Genomic DNA, 27,021 nt, shown 5'->3' on the forward strand with positions numbered 1-27,021 from the left:
TCGTGGTAGCTATATTCAAATGGGGCACTTCTCTTTGAGAAGTGAAGGTGTTCCTCACGGCTACAGAATTTACAATCAGAACGGGAGCAGACTTAACCGATACGAGCAAACGTTTCCTTCCTTTCCTTCTCTGCTGCTTATTTTAGCCGCTTCTCCATCCCGCTGGGAATACCATCCAGATCTTAGTCCAGGTAGATCTGACGTCAAGAGATGGCTTTCGTAGATTTGACGTGTAAACACTGATTTCCATTCCGACTCGGAAGGGCTGGGGCTCCACTCTGCCGGGAGACCGGGAGACCGAAGCGCTGCACTGAGCGCTCGCCGCCGCCCAGCCTCTCCTGCGCGTCTCTGTCTTGTCGCAGAACAACCGGGAGCGAGAAGTGGTCCAGAGCCGGAGGGTGGAAGGGGCGATCCTTTCTGGCTTTTCTATCTTGCTTCTCATTCCCCCTCTCCTTCCCACTCGTGTGCGAGCGAGTGGGAGAGCCATGGAGCCAAGAGCCTGGACTCTGCAGTGTACTGCTTTCGCTCTCTTTTGCGCTTGGTGTGCATTGAATAATGTAAAAGCGAAGAGGCAGTTTGTGAATGAATGGGCGGCGGAGATCCCCGGGGGACCGGAGGCAGCCTCAGCGATAGCCGAGGAGCTGGGCTATGACCTTTTGGGTCAGGTAAGAGTTTGCACTTTCAAAAAACTTTCTGGGGCTCGAGGGGACTGGCGGGACTGGAGCGTAATCTCCCATGTGGGAGTCCCAGGTTGCACTCTCCTGAGCACAGTGGCAAGGAGCGGGAGCTTCTCCAGCTCTCGGCCCTGGCGCGCTTGGAGAAGGCTTGCCTTATTTATTGTTTGGGCTGGGCGCAGCCAGGCAGAACCAAGCCGCTGCAGCTGGGTACAGCTTAGTCTTGCTGCTGTCCGCTCTGGAATTGAAATCCGTTCCCGCGCGGTTTGGAAGAAAAATCCCTCCACGCTTGTTCACGGAACTTGAGATGCACGCAGGCTCTTACTAACCAGTGCCCAGAGGAGAGGCAGTGCGCTCTGTCCCCTGAGACTCCGCGGGTCTGCGTCAGGAGCTGGCTGTTTCATTCTTTTCAATATGGCAGCAGCAGATCCAAGTCCTGATTCAAGGGGCCAAGCAGGCTTGGAGATGTTCGCCGGCAGCCTTCGAGGATACGCCCAGGGCAATGGGAGAGTGTCAGTGGCCGGGCCTCGCGACCCGGGGGCTCGGGGGCTATGGAGTGGCAGAATGAGGTGGGTGAAAGACATGGGACCAACTCTCCGGGCCTCTACCGCGAGCTCTGGATTCTCAATGCAAACTTGCAACGTCCGAGCTTCACAACTTTGCTCGGTCAGTTCCCCTGAAGGGTCAAGCTGCCGAAGTGACTGGGGAAAGGATATCTTTCTTGTTCCCCAGCCAAATGCGTATTTGCTTTCCAGGGGTTTCATCCAGTGAAAAAAGCTGTTGCCCGTCCAAGCAAGGCCTGGCTTAATAGACAGCTGGGGGGTGGGGGGCCGTTAAGGCATTATGTAGGGGGCTCCTTAGCTGTGCACCGCAGGGGGTGTGAGTTCTAATCTGAGCTTTCCTTTCCCTTGGCTCAGAATCAAGCCCTCATTCCTTGCCTTGTGAGTTGCTGTGCATGGAAACGGGGCGTGGGGGGGTGGCGGGAGGGAGGAAGGAGTTGTAAAACATTTTGGCGCGTTTTTTCTAGAGGTGGTGGTAGAGATGCAGCTGAAGTCATGGATGAGTAATGGGGTGTGGGCGTTGGCAATTCCATAGATCCAGATCCACTGGGGAATGTGCCTTTCCTTCCCAGAGGCTTCATTCTCCAACTTCATGAGCCAAACTGTCTGAAATCCCCAGCAGGGAAGTCAATACGCATATTGAATTCTCTTCTCCGTGTCCCAGTAGCAGACCCATACTTCTGCTTTTGTCCAGTCCTTGTTCTGTGCTAGGCTCCGTGTTAGGGGCTGAGGAATAATAGGAGGAAAATAAACTTTCAAGGAATCAAGAGTCTAGAGACTGGTTTAGAAACAAATGACTGCAATTGCAAGCAATTGGTATAGCAAAAGAAGCTGTTCCTGGAGTCTCAATACTTGTTGATTGAAGGATTGAGGATGGAAGGGAATTGGGGAGGGGTGAAAGAAGACAGCCCAAGGAGGAAACACTTGCACAGGTTTAGGAAGAAGAATCAAAGGTTGCCCTGGAGAACATGAGGACATTGGAGAAGGCACTCCAGGCATAGAAAACAGCTTGTGGGAAACCAGGGAGATAAAAAAGAAAGTGACTTACTTATAATTCTGGAAACCACAAGGCATTGTTGGGATCTAAAAAGAGAGTGAGTAGTGGGCAGAACTGTATGGGTGGGTACTGTGGGCATCATGGAAATCTTGTGTGTTCTATGAGGGAAAAAAAAAAAAACTGGGAACTTAATCTTTTGGGTAGCTAAATAGCATTGGTAATTGTGTGAAAGGAGATTGGAGGAGAGAGCAAAAAATAACTCCCTCTTCATTTTCTCATCTTATTAGCCCCAGACATACATCCAAACCCGGACCATTCATTATGCGGACTGTCTTTCAAAATCACAAGTCTCAATAAATAAATAAATAACAATAAATCAGTACTCTTGGTAGGATCTTCAAGGAAGGGGTGGCATAGTCACAAGAGGCTTCAGAAAATAGTGGGAAAACCTATCTATACTTGCATGTGATTTGCATATGCATATTTCCAGTTAAATGGCATTACTAGTAAATGTTTTTAAAATAATAATTCTTTGTAAAAGACTGATAGTGCTTTCCTGGCTCTGCTTGTTTCTTCCTTTGTTTACACTTAACTTAGCATCACTATCTTGAGCTCCTTAAGGCCTCAAAAGCTAGGATTGGGGGCAGGGGTGACAAGAAGCAAAACCAGTTGATAGCAGAAACAGAGCTAAGCACTGGTGATCTTTTCTTATGGCTAATATTCTCTCTCCCCAACTCCACGTAAAGCTTATAGCAGATTCAGCCCCTGAGGTTCAGGCTTGGAGCAGGCCCTAAGCATCTCTATTAAAAAATTCGCTAGGTGATAAGAAACACCAATTTAAAGAATGTAGTTCTTCTGAAATAACGCATTGTCAATTGTTTGTCTCAGTTTAAAAACATACAGGGCATCTAGAGAATTTGGTAGGTTCAAATTAAGTACTATTTTGAATAAAGGGAAACTAGCTTAAAAGAATAATGAACTTAGTTCTAAATGGACCAAATGTATTGACAGTCACCCAGAGAAGTTTACACACTCCAAGGTGGAACACCTGTCCTAAATGTGGCATGCTGGTTTCTTCCTCAAAGCCTTGAACTATTGGAAAGTCAGATGGTCACTACTAGTAGCTTATAATAATTATCACTATGGATTCAATGGCTATATTTCGTAACAAATTATTCTAGCTGAATGTGGCACTGCCTATATATCGTGCCAAAGGGTTTGCCTGCCTTCCACAAATTATTGTTCTCTGACAGAATAAATTTGACAAAATGAATATTTTTTAAGAAACGTCTATCTGCACAATAACATCACCTAGAAAAGCAAATGTGGTTCCTCTGAAATACATGGAACCGAAGCATCAACGGCTCCCAAGTATGCTGTGAGCCCAAGTGATAATGTCATGAAGCTCGTCTCACTCAACACACTGAGAGGGAAGGCTTCTATCAGTGTCTTCCTCATGAAGAAAAAAGTTAACCTCAATACAAGAAATGGATTTAACAAAAGCTGCCTGTCTCCAAGTTAGCTGTGTTTCAACCTAACCTATAGATACTTACTTTGGAAAGAGGATTTTTATTTTAATTTTTTCTTTTATAGATTGGGTCACTTGAAAATCACTACTTATTCAAACATAAAAACCATCCTCGGAGGTCTCGAAGGAGTGCCCTTCATATCACTAAGAGATTATCTGATGATGATCGTGTAAGTGTTGTGCATTTGTCTTCAAACCAGTAACCTGACTTATCTGCCTTCTTTGTGATTGCTAACAAGAGCAAAAGCAAATATGATTTTTTTTATTGTGTTCACAAAATCTGTAGTGTTTCTTATTATCTCCATAGTGTTATAATTGCACATAATAATAACTGGATCAGATTGAATTGGTTGACTAAATTTTATACATATATATATATATATATATATATACACACACACACACACACACACACACTATAAACACTAGCTCACAAATCCAGTCTAAGAGCATGAAAATGAATATGAGAATCAAGTGGCAGCACTGATGAACTGTTTGACAATACAATCGATCAACAAACTTTTACTATATGCCTATTATGTACCAAGCACTTTGATATCCGATGTGATGATGCCAAAGAAATATAATACATAAACCCTGTTCTTAATAACATTTCAGTGTAACTGAAAAAACATTCTGCCATTCTGTCTGGTTTGGTTATGTAGGGAACTAGTGCTTTTGAAGGAGCTTTAAATCCATGTCTTCATGAGGCAAATGTTTCTATAAGTATTGTATAGTCGGATCCAAAGCATTTGATCTCTTTTTATCCTGGTCTGTATACATATTCAATGATTAGGCAACAGCAGGAAATGTCTAGAATGGATATAGGTAAAGTGTGGAGCCAATTTCATGTATATCTAATGTACCTTTTGATTTTGAAGTCTGTTTTCAGGGTCAGCAAACACACCAATAGAATGTTGAAATGAAATAGAAATTTGAAGTATTGGAATCTGCATACACAACATTGCCGTCTCACAAGAATTTGCCATACTGGTGAACACTTATCCTGGCTGGCCTGATATCTGTGTACATGATTTCTGTTGTCTAGGACATTCTAAAGAACTCTGGAAGCTTTGTGAGAGATACAACACATACTTTCAACTTCCCATAAAGAAAAGTATAAGTGACAGAAAGGTGCTAGAACTGTTTAAAGTACAGGAATTCGTGAACCCTGTAAAATAATTTGCTATTTTATTTGTTATGCAACTGATAGAATTTTTAAAAAAAGAAGAAAAGGAAGACAGATTAAGAGAGTAGGAAATGACTGGGCCTGGGTTACCAGTGTTCGAACATGAAAGAAGCAACCAAACCCAGACCAAGAATGCTGTATCAGGACCACAGACAGCAACACCACAGCTCACAAACAACCATTGCTGGCTTTTACCCAAGTTAATGGCTAGAAGTGAGAGACCTAATCAGAGGCCCTGAACATTACTTTAAACGTTTCTTGTCCAGCGAAATCTTCTCTTCGCGGTCCCAAGGCAGATGGCTAATTGTATGTGGGCTTTGAAAGTAGGGCAACTTCTAGCACTCTGGCTAGGCTTAGCCCTTGGGCAAAACAAGAGAGATTTCCTTGTCTGCCTAAATACATGCCTGACATTAATGCACAAGAAAGTAAAACTGACCTTCCTTCTCATCTTAATAGGAGGAAATTGGATAGAGTGGAGCAGACCTAACTGTTACTATTACTCAGTATCTCACTAAAATGAACAGATGGCCCAGTTCTATTCTTTAGATATTTCCTTAATAATTGATTTGGGGGAGAAATCTCAAAGCATAAGGAAGAAGAGCTAAGAATTTACTCTTCAGCATAACTTCATAAAAAAGGAGTCTATAGAATCCTATGAAAAGTTATACCCAGAATAACTTTAGTTCAGGAAAAACCCTAGAACACACTGAAGCTTGCAGTAGGAGGTTAGACTAGATGATTTTTAATTCCCTTTTCAAATCAAAAGGATTGTTTACAACTAAGCACATGATACTTATTATATACATAATAGAAGGACACCATTAATTTGCTCTGTTCCACTTGGTCTGCTCTTACAGAGATTAATATGGCATTTGGAGTGAATGACATTAATCATAACACTGTTTCCAACAATTGGATGTTTATCTGATCAGATGACAGTGTCTCCTCTTATGTTCCATTTTTTAAAAATTGCTTTTGATTTTCATTTTATTGCTCCTTTTTTTTTTGATAGGGATGATATTCTTTCAGATTAGCACTCTGAAATGCAGCAATAAGCTATCTTTATAAGTCTGTTAATGAAATCTCCAACTGTAAGTGACTCTCCCCCTCAAAGATTAGTACTTGTTCCCTAGCAGCCAGTTCCCAAAGACCAACTCAGAAGACAGGCAGTATATTCCAAGCATTGAGGTATTTTAAGCCAAAACACTTACGCTTGAAAACACAGCCACTTTAAAAATAAATTATAGTGACTGATTTCCAACTCTCAAGTCCCTCCCAATGTTTATAATAGGTTTGCAGTACATTTTCTAATTGGAAATTCAGGACAGTCTTAGTGGAGGGTTTTATCCTTTAGCTGCAAATTATTTTTCAGTTTTTATTTTTGGATCTGACTCATTAGTATTCTCACATTAAAAATATCCTATCACACCATGGACTATCATCATGTGTACAGAAGAGAGGATATGTTTTGGGTAGGAAAGAGTCATGTTGCTCAGCCAAATTAGAGCATGGTGTTATCTCATAATGAATATAACCACAAGGCAGCCCCTCACCCTCTCAGGGCCTCAAGTATAATAGGATTATGCTATAAATGTGGGGAAGGTAATTTTTGTATTGTCAGGTGTCCTTGCATAATACATGAAACTAAATCAATGGTAAGTGTGCATGGTCAGTAGTGCTCATTCATCACCCTGGATCTGTTTCTCATATTAAATACACTTAAACAGAAGGCTGAAGAATAGAGGAGGCAGAATTTCGAATCTGCCAAGACATAGCGCCTTTCTTTTCTTTTGTCACATTTGCAATTTCTATTTTTGTATATAAAGAGAAATTAAGCTGTAAGAGCAACATAACAGCAGTTCTAGGATCTCTTAGCTTGTTGACTCATTCCACGAAAATGCACAAATTTTCTGCCACAGAACCCTGGAACCTCAATATAAAAGTGAGTAATATGGTCCATTTGCTGATGAAAGCAGGCTGAACTTTTACTTCCACTGTAATCACAGTGTAAATAATTTGAGGGAATCATCACTTCACTGACTGCTTCTCCTCCCCCTAAAGGTACATTTTACTGTAATAGAGGAAATGTTCATCTCACCAGTGGGCAATCCCTTCTTCTCACTGAGCTGCCAGTTTGATCTATAGTCAAACGAAAACACTGTGGAGCTGCCTGAACTCTGATGGAGAGAGTACTAGAGCTAGTTAGAGGGAAGATGATTACACCAGAGGTGGCTATTTGTTGATTTTTTTGCTCTAAAACTCCTTGTAGGTGCTATGGGCTGAACAACAGTATGAAAAAGAGAGAAGTAAACGTTCAGTTCTAAGAGACTCAGCACTAGATCTCTTCAATGATCCGATGTGGAATCAGCAGTGGTACTTGGTAAGTACCTACAGAAGGACTGTGTAGGACCTGGGTTATTTGTTATATCTGCACAACAGATTTTTTAATGATAGATAATTCAGCAGAGGGTTGTGTTACCTAGAGATTAGGGTTGACGGGACCTTCCATGATCTGGATTTTCTGCTTTACTATGTGAGGATGTCTGAAACACAGATCTTTAGCTACTATGAGAGGAAGGGTTGTTGCCTTTTGTCTTCTTAAGTTTATCTGGAATAAGTACAGAAGGATCATGTCTTGCAAGTTAGGGGTTCCAAAACAGTACTCATGGCAAAAAAACATATTTGATCAAAGTTACTCTTGAGAACCCTTTAAATCACCCAAAGAGTACAGTGAACATGATTCAGTATATATAGCCCTGAGAGGCAATTTGCACATGCTTACAGGTGAGAATTTCTGAACTAGGCTAAAGGAAGGAACACAAGGAAAGACAAAAGGCATCTATCTGCAGAGGTCCAGACTTGCGAACCAGTTCTACCTTTAAGATAGTTATCAAATCCTTGTTGGAATGTAGGCACCTAGTGGAGAAACTGTAAGTGTTCCTGCTTGCCTACGGAGTGCTCTCCTCTGTTTTAATGTTAAGCCTCTATCGTAGTAATACATGTTAATAGAAGTGTTTATTGTTGAGAATATTATAAAAGATGAATTTTCATGACAACCATAAGCTAACGCTTAGACATCCTTGTTGCATAATGGATGGGAAAGGAGATCAATTCCTCTTGAAACTCTCTTAACCTAGGCAATACCTACTCCTTGCAGCAGAAGAGACTCATTAGCTAACACTGGTGCATTTGCTATGTGTCAAATACTATTCTAAATGTTTGACATGAGTTACCTCATCTAGTTCTCACACAACATTTTGTTGTAGGTATAGTAAGTATCCCCATTTAACAGATGAAGAGACAGAGACATTGGCAAGTTGAATAACTTGCCAAAATCACGTAATTATAGTGGAGGGGGCATAATTCATGGCTCCAGAGGCCATATTCTTAACAACCACACTCTATGATTGTTCTTCTGACTGACAGAGAGTCCTTCTTCTCTGGCGTTGGCCAACAATCTGTGTGTAGTTCCAGCCTCCTGTGATTCAGCTTCATGCTGGCCTAGTAAATTCTTGTTTTGCCCCCACCTCTTTCTGAGGAGCATCAGCCAGGTGCCAATGCATTCACTGATACTTTTGATTGTTGTTATTTATAAATATCTTGTTGACCTCTTCACTAAAAAGCAGGCATTCTTCTAGTGCAACTCTCTTGAATGCTTGGGGATGTGCTCATATCTGTTTTCTTGCTGTCTAGCTCTTCTTCCTTACAGTCCCACATACAGTAACTAACAGAAAAATTATCTGAAAACAAATCCCAAATCTTCTCTCACAGGCACTTACTCCCTAAATCACTAATACTTGGACATATGCAGTTAGATTGCAAGTCTTGGTAAGACCACAGCCTCCTGGGCATTCCAGGTTCTGTCTTTTCTTTTAGAAAATTTATAAAAACATCCATGAAGAGCTGTGAACCAGACAATATAAAGTACATTCAGTGTGGCAGTGAGGCTCAGGATTTGGGGGGAGATGGAAACATGGGACATCAAATAAAGCTTTGGTAGATGAAAAGCTTGAGCACGTAATTATAAATGAAAGCAACTTAGGGATGAACTTCTTCAAAGCCACGCAGCTCAAAGACAAGGGGCACAGGGTGATTCATCCTTTTGAGTGATTTTCCATTGGAACAACTGGAAAAAGAGCAGCACTCTGATGATTCACTTGGTCTCACCCTTAACTTTGTTTTTTTATTTCACCTAATTGCCCGCTTCTAACGAATAGAGTGACCCCAGGAAGAAGAAAGATGGGTCTCCAGACTGGAGCTTCAGTTCTTATTTTGCAGCAAACAAGTCATGGTTTTACCAATGCTTCTTGGTTTTTCTTTATCAGCAAGATACTAGGATGACTGCAGCCCTGCCCAAGCTGGACCTCCATGTGATACCTGTCTGGCAAAAAGGCATCACAGGCAAAGGAGTTGTTATCACTGTACTGGATGATGGCTTGGAGTGGAATCACACAGACATCTATGACAACTATGTGAGTCTAAGCCCTCCCATTGCTGCAACTTAGGGAGTTGTCTACACTGACACACAGTTAGGACTTTGCTTCCCTCAAGCAGGAGGCTACTCTGATGTCAGCCCTGGTAATGACGGGCCACGGTTTTGCCACTTCCCTCACCCTTCTGCCAGTGCACATAATTTTTTTTTTTTTTTTTTTTTTGTATCACTGGGCATCGAAAGAATTTGCTGGAGCCAAGGATTGTACAAAAGCATGTGTGTTGGGGTAGGGGGAGGCACTTAACATCAGCTAAATTATTAAAAGCCATTCAAACTCTATGCCACTCAGTATTTGGGGACATGAAAGCAATCAAATCAAGCCTGATGCCTGAGACCATTTTCACAGTCTTCCTGCTGACATCCCTTATGGGTCAATATCTCTCACATTGTGAAGTTATGTGAATGTGATTCCTTCCATGCAAATCAAAGCGTGCTCTACACAATACAAAAATGACAAGCTGAGAAAAGTTTACTAAAAATGGGAAATAAGTAAATGAAAGTTATTTACTTAATTGGTTATGAAGTTCTCCATAATGTTTTAGGTCTTTAAATCAGTGTTTCATCCTGAATATTGCCCCTTGTCTTTCTCTCATCCCTTCTACTCAACCAACATTCCCCAGCTAAAGAGCAAAGGAAACAGGAAGGAAAAGAAGAGATGAAAAAGATTAGGAATTATTAAAAGATATGGAAAACATAGAGAAGTAGCAGTAGTAGTGATACAATTCCTACGTGGAAGATGTTTAAGTGTAGCAATCTGATTGCAAAGGGGGGTGGGACCTGGAAGCTTGTCTTGAATTTCAAGCACAGCCTCTTTAATTAAATTACATGTTTATTTTAACTGAGGAGGCTGAAGGAGATCACTGCAGACCTGAGCCCCAGCCCACAGCCAGCTCTTTGCACCGATATTCTTAAGAAAGATGAGCATCAAAGTGTCACTAACTAGGGCTCTAGCTTAATTAAGCCCTTCAAATTCTCTGGGCCTCAATTTTCTCATTTGGAAAATGAGGTGGTTGAACTAAGTAAACTTTGACTCCTTCTGTTCTAATATCCTATGAGAGTATGAGCTAGAGGTTTGGAAACATTCACTGAGAATTGGATGATGACTCACTTTTCTGTGTATATCACCTCTGCCTGGTTTATGGGGATGATAAATGATCAGAAACTGGGCCAGAAACTCTAAAATGCAGACTTTCGAGCTATCAGCCAGGATGGGAATAGGATAGGGATAGAAGACTCGGAAAGTACTGCTTTTTTTATGATGCTACAGTGTTTTTTTGTTTTCTCTTTAGGATCCAGAGGCTAGCTATGATTTTAACGATAATGACCATGATCCATTTCCCCGATATGATCCCACAAATGAGAACAAGTGAGTAAATGTGGATTTGGGGTGGGGGTAAGTGCTTTCAAATGCTTTTATCTTACTTGAGAAAATTACACTATAAATATAATCCACATTTGAGCTCTCAGAAAATGTTCATGTACACCATCCATACCACAATATTTTGTTGCTTTTAAAACAGAAACAAAAGTTTCTATTTATATATTCCTTTGGGCTTATAGAACCATATTTCAATTAAACTTTCTTCTTACATTATGAAATGTTCCCCTCAAATGTTACTGAATAGTTATGGCTTAAAAAAAATTGTTTGAGACATAAAGAATAAAAATCTGAGTCCACCCCCCCCGCCCCCAATTCCTCTATGAATCGTTTATTACTAGCAACGTGCTTGATGTCAGTCATGAAGAGAAATATAGATGACCAAGGTAACAAATCCCCACGACCTCCTATGTCGGCCACAACCATGCTCACTAGTTCCCTCAGAAGAATATGACAAGGCACCAGACGAGAAATATACCGTGGGCTTGGCCCTCAAATCCAACACAGTCTCCGGGGCATTGGGCTAATTAGTAGCCTGTTCCAGAATTTCTGCTGGGTATTCTAAAGCTAAAGGGAAGAGAAAAAGGATATCTTCTGATCCCTAAATTAACTTTCCATAGCAGCCCCAAGGTGACGAGTGAGGCCAAGAGCCAGACCCACCGAAGCAAGAGGCCAAATAAGGACCCAAAGGCAAGAGACATTTTAACCTTTCTTTTCTTAGCTCCAAGGGAACTTCACCCTCTAGGCACACAGCCTCAAGTGTCCACGCCCATGTGAAAACTCATCTTTGTGCATAATGATGTCTCTCACAGACTTCAAGGAGACATTCACACTTTCCTCTTCATTTGCTCCACCCAAAAGAAACTTGCACCAAAGCAGGTGAAAGCCAAGGCAAAATGAGTGCTGCTACAAGTGGGGATGGAAAGAGCAAGTAGGGAAAAGCTCTTCGTGGATGCCACATAAAGTGCTTCCCTTTTCTTTCTTCCTCTCTCAGATTATTAACCAATTAGGGTCAATAGAGTTCTCTCTCTCTTGCTCTCAGTTTCCCTCTCCCCTTCTCCCTTATTTTCTCAGAATTCCCTTGTGGCTGGTGTAGTAATGTTGACCTAAAGTTGTTACTTTGGATTGTCCTCCAGAAGGCCAACAAACCCCAGGAAGGGAGGCTGGGGCTCCAGGACTTGGCCTCAACTTCCGAGTGTATATTTCTTCCTTGAGGGGAAGGGGAGGCTTGGGGAGGGTTCTTTCAGTACCATTTACTTCTTTTAGGGTTTATCTCTTAAAGGGGTTAACAGCAAACAGCCCTTGAGGTTAGAACATTCCAGTAACAATACAAAAGGAACCATGAGAGGGCACCCTTGGAGGAAAGTGGGATATCTCAGGAACTTAGAGCAGGACCCCCCCAAGACAAACGTTCAGCCATATTTCTGAGTGAGGGCAGTGCAAGACCAGGAGGAACACATGTTCTTTTAGAGCATGACCTTGTAATGTTAGCCTGCCTGGTAGTGATGGCTTTGCCAATTACCAGGAGGGAGGATGACCTTGAGGAAATCACTCATCTCACTCTGCCTTTATTTTTTATTTCGTCTCCTAAAATGGTGACAAGGTATCTGTTCCCTGCCCTCCTAAAAGAAGCTTCCTAAGGAAATGGGCAGTAAGTGCTTGGAAGAAAAGGACACTCTTCCTAGAATGAAGTAAAAATGACAACTCTCAATCCATCCCCTTGATCAAGACTAAGAGGGAAATCTGCTCCCGACCACATGGGCACAGCTGAGGAGACTGTTAGCTGAAGGTGTCAGCCTCCTTCTTAGGCAGTGTGTACTGGGTCTGGCCCAGGATCCAAAGTGGGTGATAACTTGTGTGGTAGATGCATTATAGGTGAATACCTGGTGAAATGACATTCTCTAGAGTTTTGTACTCATGAGAAGGGGAATTCAGATGTCCCTCTTCCCTTCCCCCCAAAAAAAGGGACTCTCAACTTATGGTACTGATAATAGCCACATTTCCCCCAATTCACAGAGTTCCAAAGGCCCCAAGGAAGCAACCCATAATTGTATGTATTTTGTGCCTGAAAACTCTGAGCTTCCAGAGCATAGCAGACCATGGACCTTGCACATAGCATAGAGTTAGTGTAGCATGGCCAAACAAGAGAGCACAGACTTTGCAGCTAGATTTGGATCAAATCTTAGATCTTCCACTTAATAGGTGAGTGACCTTGAGCAAATTATTTAACTTCTTTGTGACTAGTTTTATCATCTACTCAAGAGGTAATAATAGTACCTACTTCATTGGGTTCTTAGGGGGATTAAATAAGTTTATATATGTAATTGGCTTGGATAGTGCCTTGTATATAGAAAAAGTTAAATGTGTGCTATGATGATGATAATGATCAAGGTTTTTCATTTAGCAACTAAGGTAGACCTCCTTTCACTGAGAAAAAAAGCATGACAAGAATAGTATCATCTGATAAGAGCAGAAGCAGAGACAATTTTCTAAGCCAATTCAGAATCTGCTATTTGAAAATTACACAATAAGCAGCTATCTCTCACGGTCCTCTTGACTATCAACCAAAAAGCTAGCATCCCCATCATTTATCAAAATGTATAATAAAAGTAGAGTTACCCTTCTAGCATATTGTCAGAAATAAATCCCTTAGGTTTAGAAAATGAATGGCCCCATTTTGTCTTGGCCTTTATAGCAGTTAGAGACCTATTATCTCCCAGTTCCAAGGGCATTATCTCTCCAAACTATCTGTGTTGCTGCTGTTCTTTATTACTATGTAAATGAGGTTAATAAAAGCTACATTTGAATTCTCCTCTGCAAATCAAATGAGGAATCACTAAATAACAAAATCTTAAAAGTGCAGGTAACTCTTACTACTAATCTGGCATGAATTTGTGATCAGTATTTCAACACCAATTACAGATTATTCTTCTATTTTATAACATGTGTGGCAAAGATATTTTAACTAGTACAATAGTAGTCTTTAAATTATCTTCTGGAATAATTTTTTAAAAATCAATTTGTTTAAATGCCAGTTATAACCATTGTTCTAAGATGATATAGTGTTCTTTTATCTCAGAGCCTGACTTAAGGAAAGAAAACTGCAGGTCTAGGAAGAATGATATAGAACCACTTTAATAAAGTCTTTTTTTCTCAAGGTGTGCAGGTGAGAAGTGAGGATAAGAGGAGGCAAAGATATCAACCCCGATTTGTACCAAGATCCTGCACATTTTAAGAAAATAGTACTATGTAAAGAGAGATAAACACTATATAAAGAGAGATAAATAATAGGTAGTGTCATACTGCATCATTTTTAGGACAGAGGTACAATGCTGGAGATGTTTGCCAACAGGTTGATTCTGTAGGCTCTACCTGGAGACTCTGCTATCTTGGGCGCTGTCTTCCATCTCGTGTAAATGGAAATACAGGTGGTAGTGACTTCTGGTAGCATATTTTCCCGATGATGGCAAATGAATTTTCCCTTCCACAAAAGGAACGAAGGCTAATCCACAGGCATAAGGTGCCTTCTATGTGTTCAATATGCATGCATTTCTCAGAGAATGGGTGTGTTGGTCAGGAGAGCTTCAGTTGCAAGTGAGAGAATCCTAACACAAAGATTAAGTAAAATGGAGATATGAAAATATTTTTCCCCAAGAGATGTTCAGCTTCAAGCATTGCAAGATCCAGAAACTCAAGACACCAATTACTCTGTATCCATCTCCTAGTGCTGCTCACCTCCACTTAGCTTCATTCTCAATAGAACACTGCCTGGTAGCAAGATCCACATGGCTCACGTGGAACTTAAAGCTGAAGATTCTTGAGAAAGAATATAATTCTTTCCCCCAGAATCTGCATCAATTCTTGAAATGCTCTCTGGGAGGACAAGCCTCATGATAGAGAATCACAAGAAGTGAGCGAGGGCCACTTCCCAAAAGGGGGAAATGCTAGAAGACCAAAAAGAAGTGGGAGCCTGCTACATTAGGGAAGACTGTGAATTAAAGATAATTACATTGTTCTGACTTAGGACTCCTATCCAGTAGTAACATAAAGGAGGAACATCATTTAGTGGAAGGAGAACAGGAAATCATCTTTGGTATTTTAGGAAAAAAAGATAAGTGAAACAGGCTTATTTTATTTTTTTCCTTAGGAATTATTCTTTCTTTAATTCATAATACAAGTATTAAATAAATCAAGTATCAATATTTAGAATTTTTTAAACTTTTTTTAGTGGTTTGAGAGATGGCAATTTTTAAAAATTAATTAATTAATGTATTGATTTTTGGCTGCATTGGATCTTTGTCGCTACGCGCGGGCTTTCTCAAGTTGCAGCGAGCGGGGGCTACTCTTCGTTGCGAGGTGCAGGCTCCTCATTGCAGTGGTTTCTCGTGTTGCAGAGCACAGGCTCTAGGCATGCAGACTCAGTAGTTGTGGCTCACGGGCTCTAGAGTGCAGGCTCAGTAGTCATGGTGCACGGGCTTAGTTGCTCTGTGGCATGTGGGATCTTCCCAGACCAGGGATTGAAACAGGCTTATTTTAAATGACCCAGTCAATTTAGGATTTTTGTATTTCTTGCTGGGCTAAATTAATTGATGTCTAGTACAGTAGTGTTCAAAGGGAGCTGGCTGACAGAGTTGCTCAGAGCTAACCCTTCCTCTTTTTTCCTCTGTGTCAGCATATCTGGTCAGTGGCTCCTCCAAGGCACTAACAGCCTTCATGCTGCTCCCAGGAGCTTCCACAATGGAATAAAGTCATGAAGTAAACAAATTCACATTAAAGTTTCTCTCAACTTATTGACCCTCCTGAGGTCAGGGAAGTGATGGGAAAAGATAATCACTATCCCCAGAATTTCAGAATTGATACCTTAATGGTGGACTTTGGTCTGTTTTAGAGACGGATTTTTTTTTTTTCCCCCAAACACTCTGAAATCATAAATTACCCTCATTGTCCCTAGTTGCAAAACTAGTCTTGTTCAGGTTTCTGGTCCCAGTCAGAGTTGCAGGAGCACCCTGGTTTCCCAAATAGCCTGTAGTGTCTTGTTAAAATTTCAAAATCCTCTTGGTACCAGGAAACCTTCAGATGTTTTAGTCTGGTATATGGTTAGAGGAGGAGAGGAGGGCTTGAGAGGGGGCTCTGTTTTACACATCCTACTAGGACTTGTACAGGTTAAACTAATCCAAGGAAGTCACTAGTGAGGGGAAGTGAGGAGTCACTTTAACACCAAAATTCTGGTACAGAAACCATTTCTTTGAGATGGTATCAATAGCTAACACTTCCTGGGTTCTTACTATATACCAGCCACTTTCCTAAGTGTTCTGCATACAATATTTTATGGGATGCCACAATTCTTTGAGGACGAGTAACTTACCCAAGGTCACATCACTAGTTTGTGGCGGAAGCTAGAACTTGAACTCATATACTTGGGCTCCAGTACGTGTTCCCTTCATCTGATACCTACACTTCATCTGATACCGATGGGAAGAAAACCAGCAACAAGCCTGACAAAAAGTTAACATATCCATGTACCATGGATTCATATGCAACACCAATGTTTGTCCTCATTTACGTTTTATAAATCCTATTTTCTAATCCTCAGACATGGGACCAGATGTGCAGGAGAAATTGCCATGCAAGCAAATAATCACAAGTGTGGGGTCGGAGTTGCATACAATTCCAAAGTTGGAGGTAAAGCAAAGGGTTGTTCCTGTAGTTTTGCACCTTAATTTGAGTCTTGCATTACCTGGTGTAAATGGGGTGGTGTGGGGGGACTTTTCAACAACCAGAGGAAGAAATGAACTCCATGCAAAATTTGCTACACGACTTGAATGTGATTTGCAAGCAAATCAATTGACCCGGATTCTTAGAAAATGATAGCTGAATATAGCCCATACGTCTTTGTTGGGTGGGAAAAGGAAATGTTGAATAGCTTTTGAAGCAAATCTAATTTTCTCTGTGTTCTGATTTAGAAGAGTTTGTTATTGAGTGCTTGCTAAGAGAACAGAAGGAGGAGGTAAATTTAGGCGAAGATTTTCCCTGCCTCTCAATTCTGTAGTCCTTTAGTTCATAACAAAGAACAGTTAAAAACAATAAAAAGAATACATACTTCTTATAGTAAGGAGCCAAAGGTTATCTGTGGTAGCAAAAATTTAGAATCTCTGGCTGTTTCAGTCAGTGTCTTTATAGGTAAGCATATGGTAAGTTCCATCAGGGTAATTTAACAAAGGAACTATTTACAAGAGCTAAAAGAAACCAACAAGAGACTAACTGATGTAAGCAGATGTTACCACCTTTAGACTTAATGGAACAAGGGGAGGGAGTAGTCATGGAAACTGGAGAGAGAAAGCTGTGACCACATGAGACAGCCACTGGACAGGAGCTGTGGCCATGAGTACAATGGAGTTGCTTCTAAGCAGGGGGGATCCAGGAATGAGTACCTCACTCTCCCCTCACCCCCAAACCTCCTGCTGCTGTTTCAGTTGGCTGAAACCAATGGGAAGACAAAAGAACCCACTGCTGCCATCCACGTTCCCGTGAAGAAGGGTGCAGAGTGGATCTGCAGGGGCTCACAGAGAATAAAACACTTGTCTCTCCTCTTCACACTAGCCCTGCCTCAGGCTTTCATGGTTATACTATGAATTTTGCATTTAGTTTGTTTTCCAAAACCACAACAAAACGATTCATTGTAGAACATGGCAATGACAGTAAAACTCCTTTAAGCTCTACCTGAGTATACCTTGAATCTGGCTTTGTATTCCGTTTCAGAAATCAATTAAATATACATCCTAGCATACAGAATGCATCTCTCACTATTACAGCACACTCCTAGATTTTAAGGGTCATTCTTGATTCCTTTATACCAGCATCGTCAAAATGCCATGTTAATTTAAAGAAAATGGAGGCAGGAGCACAAATTACATAATCACCTAGAAAAAGAATGCGCTTTTAAGTAATGATGAACTAAGTAGCTATAGTCTGTGAGAGAATCATCTCATCCCTTCATTTTATAGAGGAGGAATCAGAGGCAAGATTCTCCAGGAAACCAAAACACACCTACTGTATGTCCATCATTTACCTTCCAAGACGTTATCCACATCCTGGAAGTTAACAGGGTGGATTTGAGTGCCAGATTTCTGGGATTCAAGTCCCAGCTTCCCAGCTGCAAGTTGTGTGGCCTTGGGCAAGTCCCTGTCCCTCTCTGGCCACAGTCTCTCTCCCTGTAAAACGGGGAGAATTACAGCACCCACCTCAAATGGTTGTCATAAGGATAAATGAGTTCATATGTTTAAGGCCTGTACAATGGTAGCCGCATATAGTATATCCTCAATGCACACGAGCTGTTATCATCCGCATTTTACAGCTGAAGAAACTGAGGCACATAGAAGTTAAGTGGCTTGCCCAAGAACACAGAGCTAGTACATAGCAGAGCTGGGATTTTTCTCCTAAATGCATTTTAAACAATTTTTTAAAAATAAATATAACTTCTACTAGTCATGTCAACTACCTGTTCTTTTACCCAAGCTCCATAGTAAATAACAGTGTGAAAATATAAAGCTGTGCACTCCATTGCACCATTAGCCTGAAGCCAGGAATAACCAGGTAGCTGCCTGGATCCGTCTAAATTGCTTTTGCCTTCCTGGCTCTTGAATACATGAGTCTGATGATGGGTGACAGCCTGTTGGAAAGCATAGAGCCACTGCATCTGCCTTCTCCTGATGAAAACCGATTCCCCCTCAGGAGTAAAATCCATGGCAATGATTTCATCCTTGAGATTATTTAGAAGAAAAGGAAGCATGTTCCCTGAAAATGTTTCTTAGCAAACACATAAAAGAATGGCCTCTGGGTTATTTTTAATCAGTGCTTAGAAACAAGAGTTTGTTCCCTATTTGTGAGTTTCCTATTGTAAGTAGATCTTTTCAAGCTGCACGGTTTCCCGTACAGAGTCCTCTGTAAGGCACTGACCGGGCCACAGCCATTCGTGGTATAGTCATGAGCAGGCATGTTGAGAGACAGCTGTTTGATGCCTCTTTCTGAAAGCTATCCTGTCATTTTCAGGTTATCAGGGCAGCAGAGGGAGGGGAGACATTTTGTAAGCGACAACAACCATGGCCACAGCACAGCACAGCACATAAGGAAGCTTATGCAGGCGGTGACTTGATCTCCCTGCTGTGCTTTTAGCAGCTGGGTCACAGTCATTTGGGACATACACTGGTTACCTATTTTTGACTCTTTTGGGAGTCCTTTAAAAAAATGAATATTAAGAGCATCGTGCCATTCTACACGTACACACTGACATCAGCATATGTATTTGTCTGTTTTGCTGTTCAGGGATAAGGATGCTCGATGGCATTGTGACGGATGCTATTGAAGCCAGCTCAATTGGATTTAATCCTGGACACGTGGATATTTACAGTGCGAGCTGGGGCCCTAATGATGATGGGAAAACTGTGGAGGGGCCTGGCCGACTAGCCCAGAAGGCTTTTGAATATGGTGTCAAACAGGTGAGATGCTTAACACAGACCCACTTGAAATGAAACCTGACCATTTGAATATGAGGAGAAGGGAAGGACACTTAGTTTATATTCATAGAAATGGTTGTGAACTTCTTGTTATTGTTTATGATTTGAAGTGCATTTAGAGAGCCAACTCGTTCTTAAAAGGGATGGAAGTTAAGGGTTAAGAAAGTTTTCCCCATCTGGGTCTGACATTCAACAGATATTCATTAGTCTTAGAATATTTACTTTCAAAAATACTCTGGATATGTCCTTTCTCATTTTCCTGCTGCTTTTGGACTTCTGCATGAGGTAAACTACTACCCAGACTTCTTTCAAATAACTCTGAAAATGCATCCTTAAATATAGCAATGTGCCACCTCCCTCTCTGCACGTGCCTGATGAATACTTGTGCCTTGGTTGTGTTTCTCTGTCACTGGGGTTGAGTGCATTCTTGCCAGGATTGTAAGGCCTCGTTCTGCACAGGATGAAACAAAAGTAGGAATTTTGGAGAGCACGAATTGAAAACTCATAGAAAGGGTAGCCTTGACGAGTTCCATTCAATTGAAGAGTCCCTTTTAATGCAGCTGCAAAGCAGATCTGAATAATGCCTGATTTTGTCATTCTATCAGTCAGCCAGAAGATTCAAGCAGAAAGAAAGGAAGTTCAAAGATTCAAGCGTAGTGACATAAGCCAAGGGAACAGTGAAGAAATTCGAGTGAGTGCTGAAGGCCAGATTATGAATCCACATAATAAAGAAAAAAGAGAAAAGTCCTCACTCAGCACCATCCCAGGGAGGGCCCAGATGGAGGAGGGCTGGCAGCACCAGAGCTCAGTGGCTTATAACATACAGTCTCGCGAGAGTTCCAATATCGATGCAGGAGGACCTGGAGTTGAAACAGACTCCAAATTACTGTTTCTGAGAACTTCATGCATGTATTTATATATTTGTTGGGGATTTTATTGGGATGTGACAGTGACCCCAGTGATGATAACAGACGTGATATGTTTTGGCTTTTCCTTTAGGGGAGACAAGGAAAGGGCTCTATCTTCGTCTGGGCTTCTGGGAATGGGGGGCGTCAGGGAGATAACTGTGACTGTGATGGGTACACGGACAGTATCTACACCATCTCCATCAGCAGTGCCTCGCAGCAAGGCCTATCCCCCTGGTACGCTGAGAAGTGCTCCTCTACGCTGGCCACCTCGTACAGCAGCGGGGATTACACCGACCAGCGAATCGTAGGTTGCTTTTGTCTAACTCTCTCTGCTTAGGTGGGAGAACACGGCTCGCCTTCAGAAGGATCCTTTGGTCAAACTGATTTGCTTAAGCTTCATGTCTCAGTTGGGGAGACTCACACTTTGCTCACTTGAAGGGTGGGTATATATTGGGAAGTTTTCTCTCCCAGGGATGATGATGCTTCTGCCAAAATGATGTCGCCTCTCAGTCATTTTTAAACTCAGCCCTGAGAAGCCACCAATCTGTCATTACATATGGCCGAGACTCCAAATGTCTGTTCAGCTTGTGTGATGCCTCCCTGAAAACAGCCTTAAGGAGATTTTAGGGTTGTTGGAGCTTTATCACCCTTGTACTTGTGGATCCTTTAATAGCAGGGAAAATGTCTGACTTGCCCTTTAGCAGATGATAAAAATACACAGCATACACCGGCTATGTCTCCTAAGGATGGACGACCTACAGGAAAATAACAGTCTAAATTTCCCCTGAGGTGAACTTCTCGGCATCCAAATAAGGAGCTTAGGAAGGTTATATGCTCAGAGAACATCTCCAGCCCCCGCGTGGCTGTGCCTTCCTTTCCATGAGTCAGACTGCCGAGGGCAATTACTGGATTTCCCTTCAAGGGCATGATGATGAAGGCCCATTCGGGGGCTCTGAGAACAAAGAGAGGCACTTCTTTTCATTTAAGAATTGAAAGCCTCAAACTTAACTCCGGACACAGAAAGAACCAACCAGCTAAAGTATGTAGAGCCTAATCTCAGTAAAAAACCAGGTCATGATCCAATTAGATTGTGGGTAACCTGCCTAATAATTAGCCTTTGGAATGTGTGTAAAATTCATATTAATGGCATCTCAACAAAACTGTCAGAACTACGATCTTCATGCAGGATCACTCTTCCGGAACTGCCTGTTTCTGCAACCTACTCTAGTTTAGACAGTGAAACTATGGTCTCAACTTAGAAGCCCTGGCCTACCTCTCATGCCCATATCTTCAATTACTCAGAGACAGTAACATTTTACCTAGGGGTTCTTTACGGCAGGTATATCTTATACCCTGCTGTAAAGGAGCCTACCAGACATGTGCCCCACTTGCATTCACAGCCCCTGGCTCTTGATGACCCTGTGGGTGTTCAGAGTGGCTTTTCAAAAAATGGCCTGTGGTCCATTTCAGAGTCACCATTTCATAGACGGTCCCTCATCTGAGCCACTCTGCTGTGAAGCAGGAGGAAGAATTTCCATCTTTGTAAAGATCCCTCCTTAGGTAAATGAGCCATAGAAGAGACAGATGGTGGATTCTATTTGAGACAGTTGCACTAACATAGCCTTTGTCTTACGCAAACCTCTTCCTCAGCACAGTCATCTCTGGGGCTTACTTGCGTCAACAGGTAAAAAGGGCAACCTTGCTTCCGCAGCCCCCAGAGGAACAGGGCCACCAGAACTTGAGATATTCAGCGACTCCAAGTGGGAAGCCAAAGGAGGTGATAATAGAACAAACTGGTTTTTTTGCACCTCCCTCCCACACCTTGAAATCTCTAGCCAAAAATCATAGTGTGAGAGCCTGGGTGGGTGTCTTGTTAGTAATCCTTTGGCCCAAGTACTTGTTCAACCAACACCACTGTGGTCCTCAGGCAGACTAATTGGAAGTCTCTCTGGTTTCTTCCCTTCATCTCAGCAACCTCTTCACTAAGCTAAAATTAGCCTGGGTAATTCCTTATGTGCAATCACATTGTGTGAAAATGCTTTCACAGGCAGGATCTCATTTCAGCCTCAGAATAGGAGTCAAGAAATATCAACCTCATTTGACAGATGGGGAAACCAAGTGGCTTGCCCATGGGACACATCTACTGAGTGGCAGGTTTAGAATTTGAGCCCAGATCTAAGTCCAGCACACTTTCATTTGAGAAACTCACATGTTCATCAAAGTACAAATGTGACACTAACTCATGGCCATCAGATTATGTCAACAGTGAGTGCAAACCACACACTGGACACGTTTTGTGCAAATAGTTCAAGTGGCCCAGATCAGGATGGCTTTACCTCCTCGTGCTGAAGAGGCAGTCAAATGTCAATCTGAAGGCAAAAGGGAATTGTGCCTGAGGCAAAACTTCTAAATATGCCAGGCCAAACACAATGGACCTGATGATTAATGGGCCAGCATGATTCACAGTGATTTTGAAACACTCCCTTTCTTACAGACAGCACTTCATTTGGGAATCTCAGAAGAGAAAAAAAATTCATAGTGGGAGGACTTCATCCCCAGAAAAAGGCATTCTGATGCCAGAATTATAGACAAGTTGCATATAGAGGAGAGTGAGCTAAAACATCAGCAGATGGCAAACATCCGCCTGTAGTTTAGAGGAGGAAGTAGGGAATCGAATCAGCTGGGCTTCCTGATCCTAACAGATGCAGCCCTCGGTAGGGCTAACCCCCGGGGACAGGATCACACTCCTCACATGTTCTCCCATGTTTCTTTCTTTCCTGGTGCCCCTCAGACGAGTGCTGACCTGCACAACGACTGCACAGAGACCCACACAGGCACCTCTGCCTCAGCACCCCTGGCTGCTGGCATCTTCGCTCTGGCCCTGGAAGCAAAGTAAGGCCCAGCAAAGCGTCTAATCACCTGTAAAAAGCTGTTTCTCCTTCTTTTTCATAGCATTTTTTTTTTCTGAATATATGGTTACAGTGGAAAACTACAAAAAATAATAAAAAATAAGCTCTCTTCCTGTCAACATCTTAATGTAGATTAAATACACACACTTATCTTGCAACATTGGAATCTTAATTCACACACGGCTTTGTAATTTTTTTTTTGTTTTTTTTTTGCGGTACGCGGGCCTCTCACTGTCGTGCCCTCTCCCGTTGCGGAGCACAGGCTCAACGGCCATGGCTCACGGGCCCAGCCGCTCCGCGGCATGTGGGATCCTCCCGGACTGGGGCACGAACCCGTATCCCCTGCATTGGCAGGCAGACTCTCAACCACTGCGCCACCAGGGAAGCCCTATTTTGTAAATTTTTTAATCCACCTATATTAAGAGCACTTTCTCATATCTAAATCAATCTTCCTTGACTTTAAAAAAACTCATGCTCTCCTCCCACTCAGTCCTCTCCAGTCCTCCTACTACTCAGCTATAAGGCCTTCTCACTTCTGTTTATTCCCACCAAGAAAGACTTTGTCCAGATAATTTCCTGTGGGTAGTGTTAGGAATAATAAGTTTAAAAAACATCCTTTTTTTTTAGATTATATAAGCCCCACCCTAGAGCTGATATAACACATCAGGGGACATGAGAATTAAAAACAGGACTTTTATCTTTTTGCAGTATACCATTATATAAATGCAAATTTTATTAAGGCCATTTCATGCTCAAACACCCTTGTCCATAGATATCAGTTATCATTTCTGATAATTTCCTTAAGATAAACACTCACGATTGGAATTTTGGGGTCAAAGGGCATGCATGTTTTAATGATTTTGATACATATTGACAAGTTACTGTTGATAAAGATGGTACCATTTTGTATTCCCACCAGCAGTATATGTGTGAGAGTACCAGTTTCCTAAACCCTGATCAAACCTACTTTTATTATCTTTTAAAATGTCTGCTACTTTGTTAGGTGAAAATGGCATCTCATCTCTATATGCTTTTATTTCATTACTAATGAAGCTCAATATTTTATATTCTTTTGCCATTTATCATCTGTGACTGTTTATGACCTTGATTTTGTTTTATGGCCTTAGTTAGAAAAGCTACTAATGCTTGGTTAGTTTGACATTTACCTTTTAATTTTACTTACATGTAATTTTTAATGTAATGAAGTTAATATGTATACGGTTATCTTTGTTAGTCTCTTTAAGCTTTTTTTCCTTTTTATGCTCAGAAAAATCTTTACAACTCCAAATTATATACACATTTATTTATATGTCTTTTATTATGGTTCTTTTACCATATTTATGTTCTAAATCCCCCTGGAATTTATTTTAGTGTATGTTACCAAAAAGAGATTTAGCAGCATTTTTCCCTTCATAATAGTTATTCAATTGTCTAATACTTAATACAGAGGAAAAAATGTTCCGATGTTGTGTGGTGAGAAATCTTTAAATGTTAAGTCAGGTGCTAGGGTTGCATGATAGAGGACGTGTTAAAACTTGTAAATTACTATTATCCTTCCTAATAAGGAAGTTATCTTAGAAGAACATCCATATTCTCTACAGAGAGGACAAAGCAGTTCCTTCATGTCAGGTTCAGTAGATGAGGTGAGGTTCACAGTAGTAGAAGAACAGAACTCCTTGGCCCGGGCCATAGCTGGAAAAGCCCTGCAGCTGCTGAGGAGAGTCCAGCACTGTTCCAGGAGCCCTGGAGCCACCTGTGGAGTTGCGGTTTAGTCCCTGGTATCTCAGTTATGAAACGGCCACAGCGGCTAAGAAAGATAGGCCTAGTAAGGCTTGTATCAAGAGTCTACCTACTTGGAGGGGCTGGAAAGATACTGATAAAGGAAGAGCAAATCCAGATGCCTGATCAGAAACAGGGAAATCTGAAGCTCTTGAATGCAACAGAAAAGCTATGTTCAGAATCTGAGTCCAGTTGTAACAGGAAGGGGATGGACAGAGGGCAAAGTCTAAAGACACAAGCTTTGACTGGCATCAGCAGACCCAAACCAAATTTGAGGAAAGATAATCTAAGCAGTGAAAAGTGCAAGGAACACCTGGCTTCAAGTTCTAGGCGTATCACTAGCTATGTGACCTTAGGCAAATTAAGAGGGCTCAGTTTATCATCTATAGAATGGAAGGGTCAGATCAGATCATTTATTTTCGAACCTTTTCCCTTTACAAAATCCTCCAGCTTGAAACTGAAGGTATCAGCATATATAGATCATCTAACATGAATTGCTGAGGTTGGTGGTAAGAGGTCCAGAGTGAAAGAAATAAGGTCCTATAAAGGCAAGTAGTTATACACACGTAGTGAAACAAGATCATGATATTTATGATTTTAGGATACAAGCTTTTAGCTCCAGGGAGCTTTTAAAAGAAAACCATCCTTAAAATCTTGTCTTCCCCACCCAACACCTATCAGATGCATGCAAATGTAACTAGCCAGACCTAGCCCATCCTTGTCTAGTGACCAGAATAGTAGAAACACCCATCTAGCTGAACAGATGTAACGTTATTTTGACCAAGAACTGAAATTTTAAAAGTGTAATCTCTGACATCTAAAATTTCAAACCTTCTATTTCTGTATAAGGAGAAAGTGATTAAGAATGATCTAGCCTTATTAATCTCAGTTAATTCCTAATGGACTATGTATAAAGCAGGGGCTCCATGGATTGTTATGAAATACGTGGGGTCCATGAACTTCTTTGAAACTAGATGCAGAAATGTTTGGGAGTGCGTGTCTGGCATTTTGGGGGGAATGGTTTGTAGGTTCCATCAGATTCTCACACTGCTCATGATTTAAGAGACATTAAGAGTCTATGATCTCCCTGGTGCATGTAATAAGAATTTAATTCTTTTCGTTTTGATTCAATCATCAGTAAGATGGCCATAATCTATGTTAACATTTATAAACTTCCTGCCAAAGTACATACAGATTATTGGGATGTCTGTTCTCAACTGGGCAGTTTTCTTAGCTCCATTCAATTGTCTATACCCAAATGACTATTTCAGAAAATCTGAATGCCAGAATTTCTAGAAGAGTCCCTAGACAATCAAGATTGGAAGAATCATTTAACCATGTGCTTCTCCTCAAGGAACAACTATGGAGACTGAAGAACAACTCTGGGCTAAATTTATCAAGGATAATAACATTCAGTATTTATCAGCCTCTTACCATGGCCAGACAGTGTGCTAACCTCTTTATATACAAGACCAACTCTAATCCTTACAACAGTCTTGTGACACAGAAATTATTAATTGCATTTTACTAAGGAAGAAACTGAGACTTAGAGAGGTTGAGAAATGTAACCAAGTTCCCACAAAAGATTCAAACTTAGGTCTGTCTGACCCCAAAGCCTGTACTACCAGCAGCTACAGGACACTGCCTCTTATAGTCCTGTGAGGGAGGGGAAAGTTCATCCCCTCAAAGAAAGAGGAGTTAAGAAGATTGAGACTGATAAAGAAACATCTTAACTCATATTTATGAGTTCTGAATAAAAGGCTCCTGTCATGCATATTACTTACTATGCTGCATTAAATATGGGACTCTGGGGAAAGGGAAGAGGAGAGGGAAGGAGAAAGAATGATTTCTGGCTCAAAGAATAGTTTCTGGGTCAAATGTATAGAGGAATACTTTCCTTCCCTAGAAGAGTGTTTCTCAAACACCAGCATACAGTCATCACCTTGGGTGTTTATTTAGTTTGCAGATTCCCGGGTCCAGCGGCCAGTGACTCAGATTCAGAAGTTTCTGATATTCCAGGCAATGTTTATGCTGGTAGTTACCTTAGCCAAAATTTGAGAAACAGCTGTTATGAAGGGTTACCTTACAACTGTA

The 27,021-nt window shown here is 41.5% G+C and overlaps 1 protein-coding gene across 2 annotated transcripts in view; it reads left to right on the forward strand.

The window, feature by feature from the left end:
* Nucleotides 1–485: 485 nt before the first annotated feature.
* Nucleotides 486–27,021, forward strand: part of PCSK1 (proprotein convertase subtilisin/kexin type 1) — a gene marked incomplete at both ends in the record, with an annotated part of 40,048 nt that continues 13,512 nt past the window's right edge. For both annotated transcript variants that reach the window (XM_082837357.1, XM_082837356.1), the window contains 9 exons: nucleotides 486–665; nucleotides 3,825–3,929; nucleotides 7,218–7,328; nucleotides 9,274–9,420; nucleotides 10,730–10,806; nucleotides 16,412–16,500; nucleotides 19,141–19,313; nucleotides 20,331–20,543; nucleotides 23,031–23,131. In XM_082837357.1, the coding sequence (XP_082693483.1) occupies nucleotides 486–665; nucleotides 3,825–3,929; nucleotides 7,218–7,328; nucleotides 9,274–9,420; nucleotides 10,730–10,806; nucleotides 16,412–16,500; nucleotides 19,141–19,313; nucleotides 20,331–20,543; nucleotides 23,031–23,131 (1,196 nt within the window). The remainder of the gene's footprint in view (nucleotides 666–3,824; nucleotides 3,930–7,217; nucleotides 7,329–9,273; nucleotides 9,421–10,729; nucleotides 10,807–16,411; nucleotides 16,501–19,140; nucleotides 19,314–20,330; nucleotides 20,544–23,030; nucleotides 23,132–27,021) is intronic.

Source organism: Leucopleurus acutus, assembly GCF_964270905.1.
Source record: "Leucopleurus acutus genome assembly, chromosome: 3".
Lineage (NCBI taxonomy): Eukaryota > Metazoa > Chordata > Mammalia > Artiodactyla > Delphinidae > Leucopleurus > Leucopleurus acutus.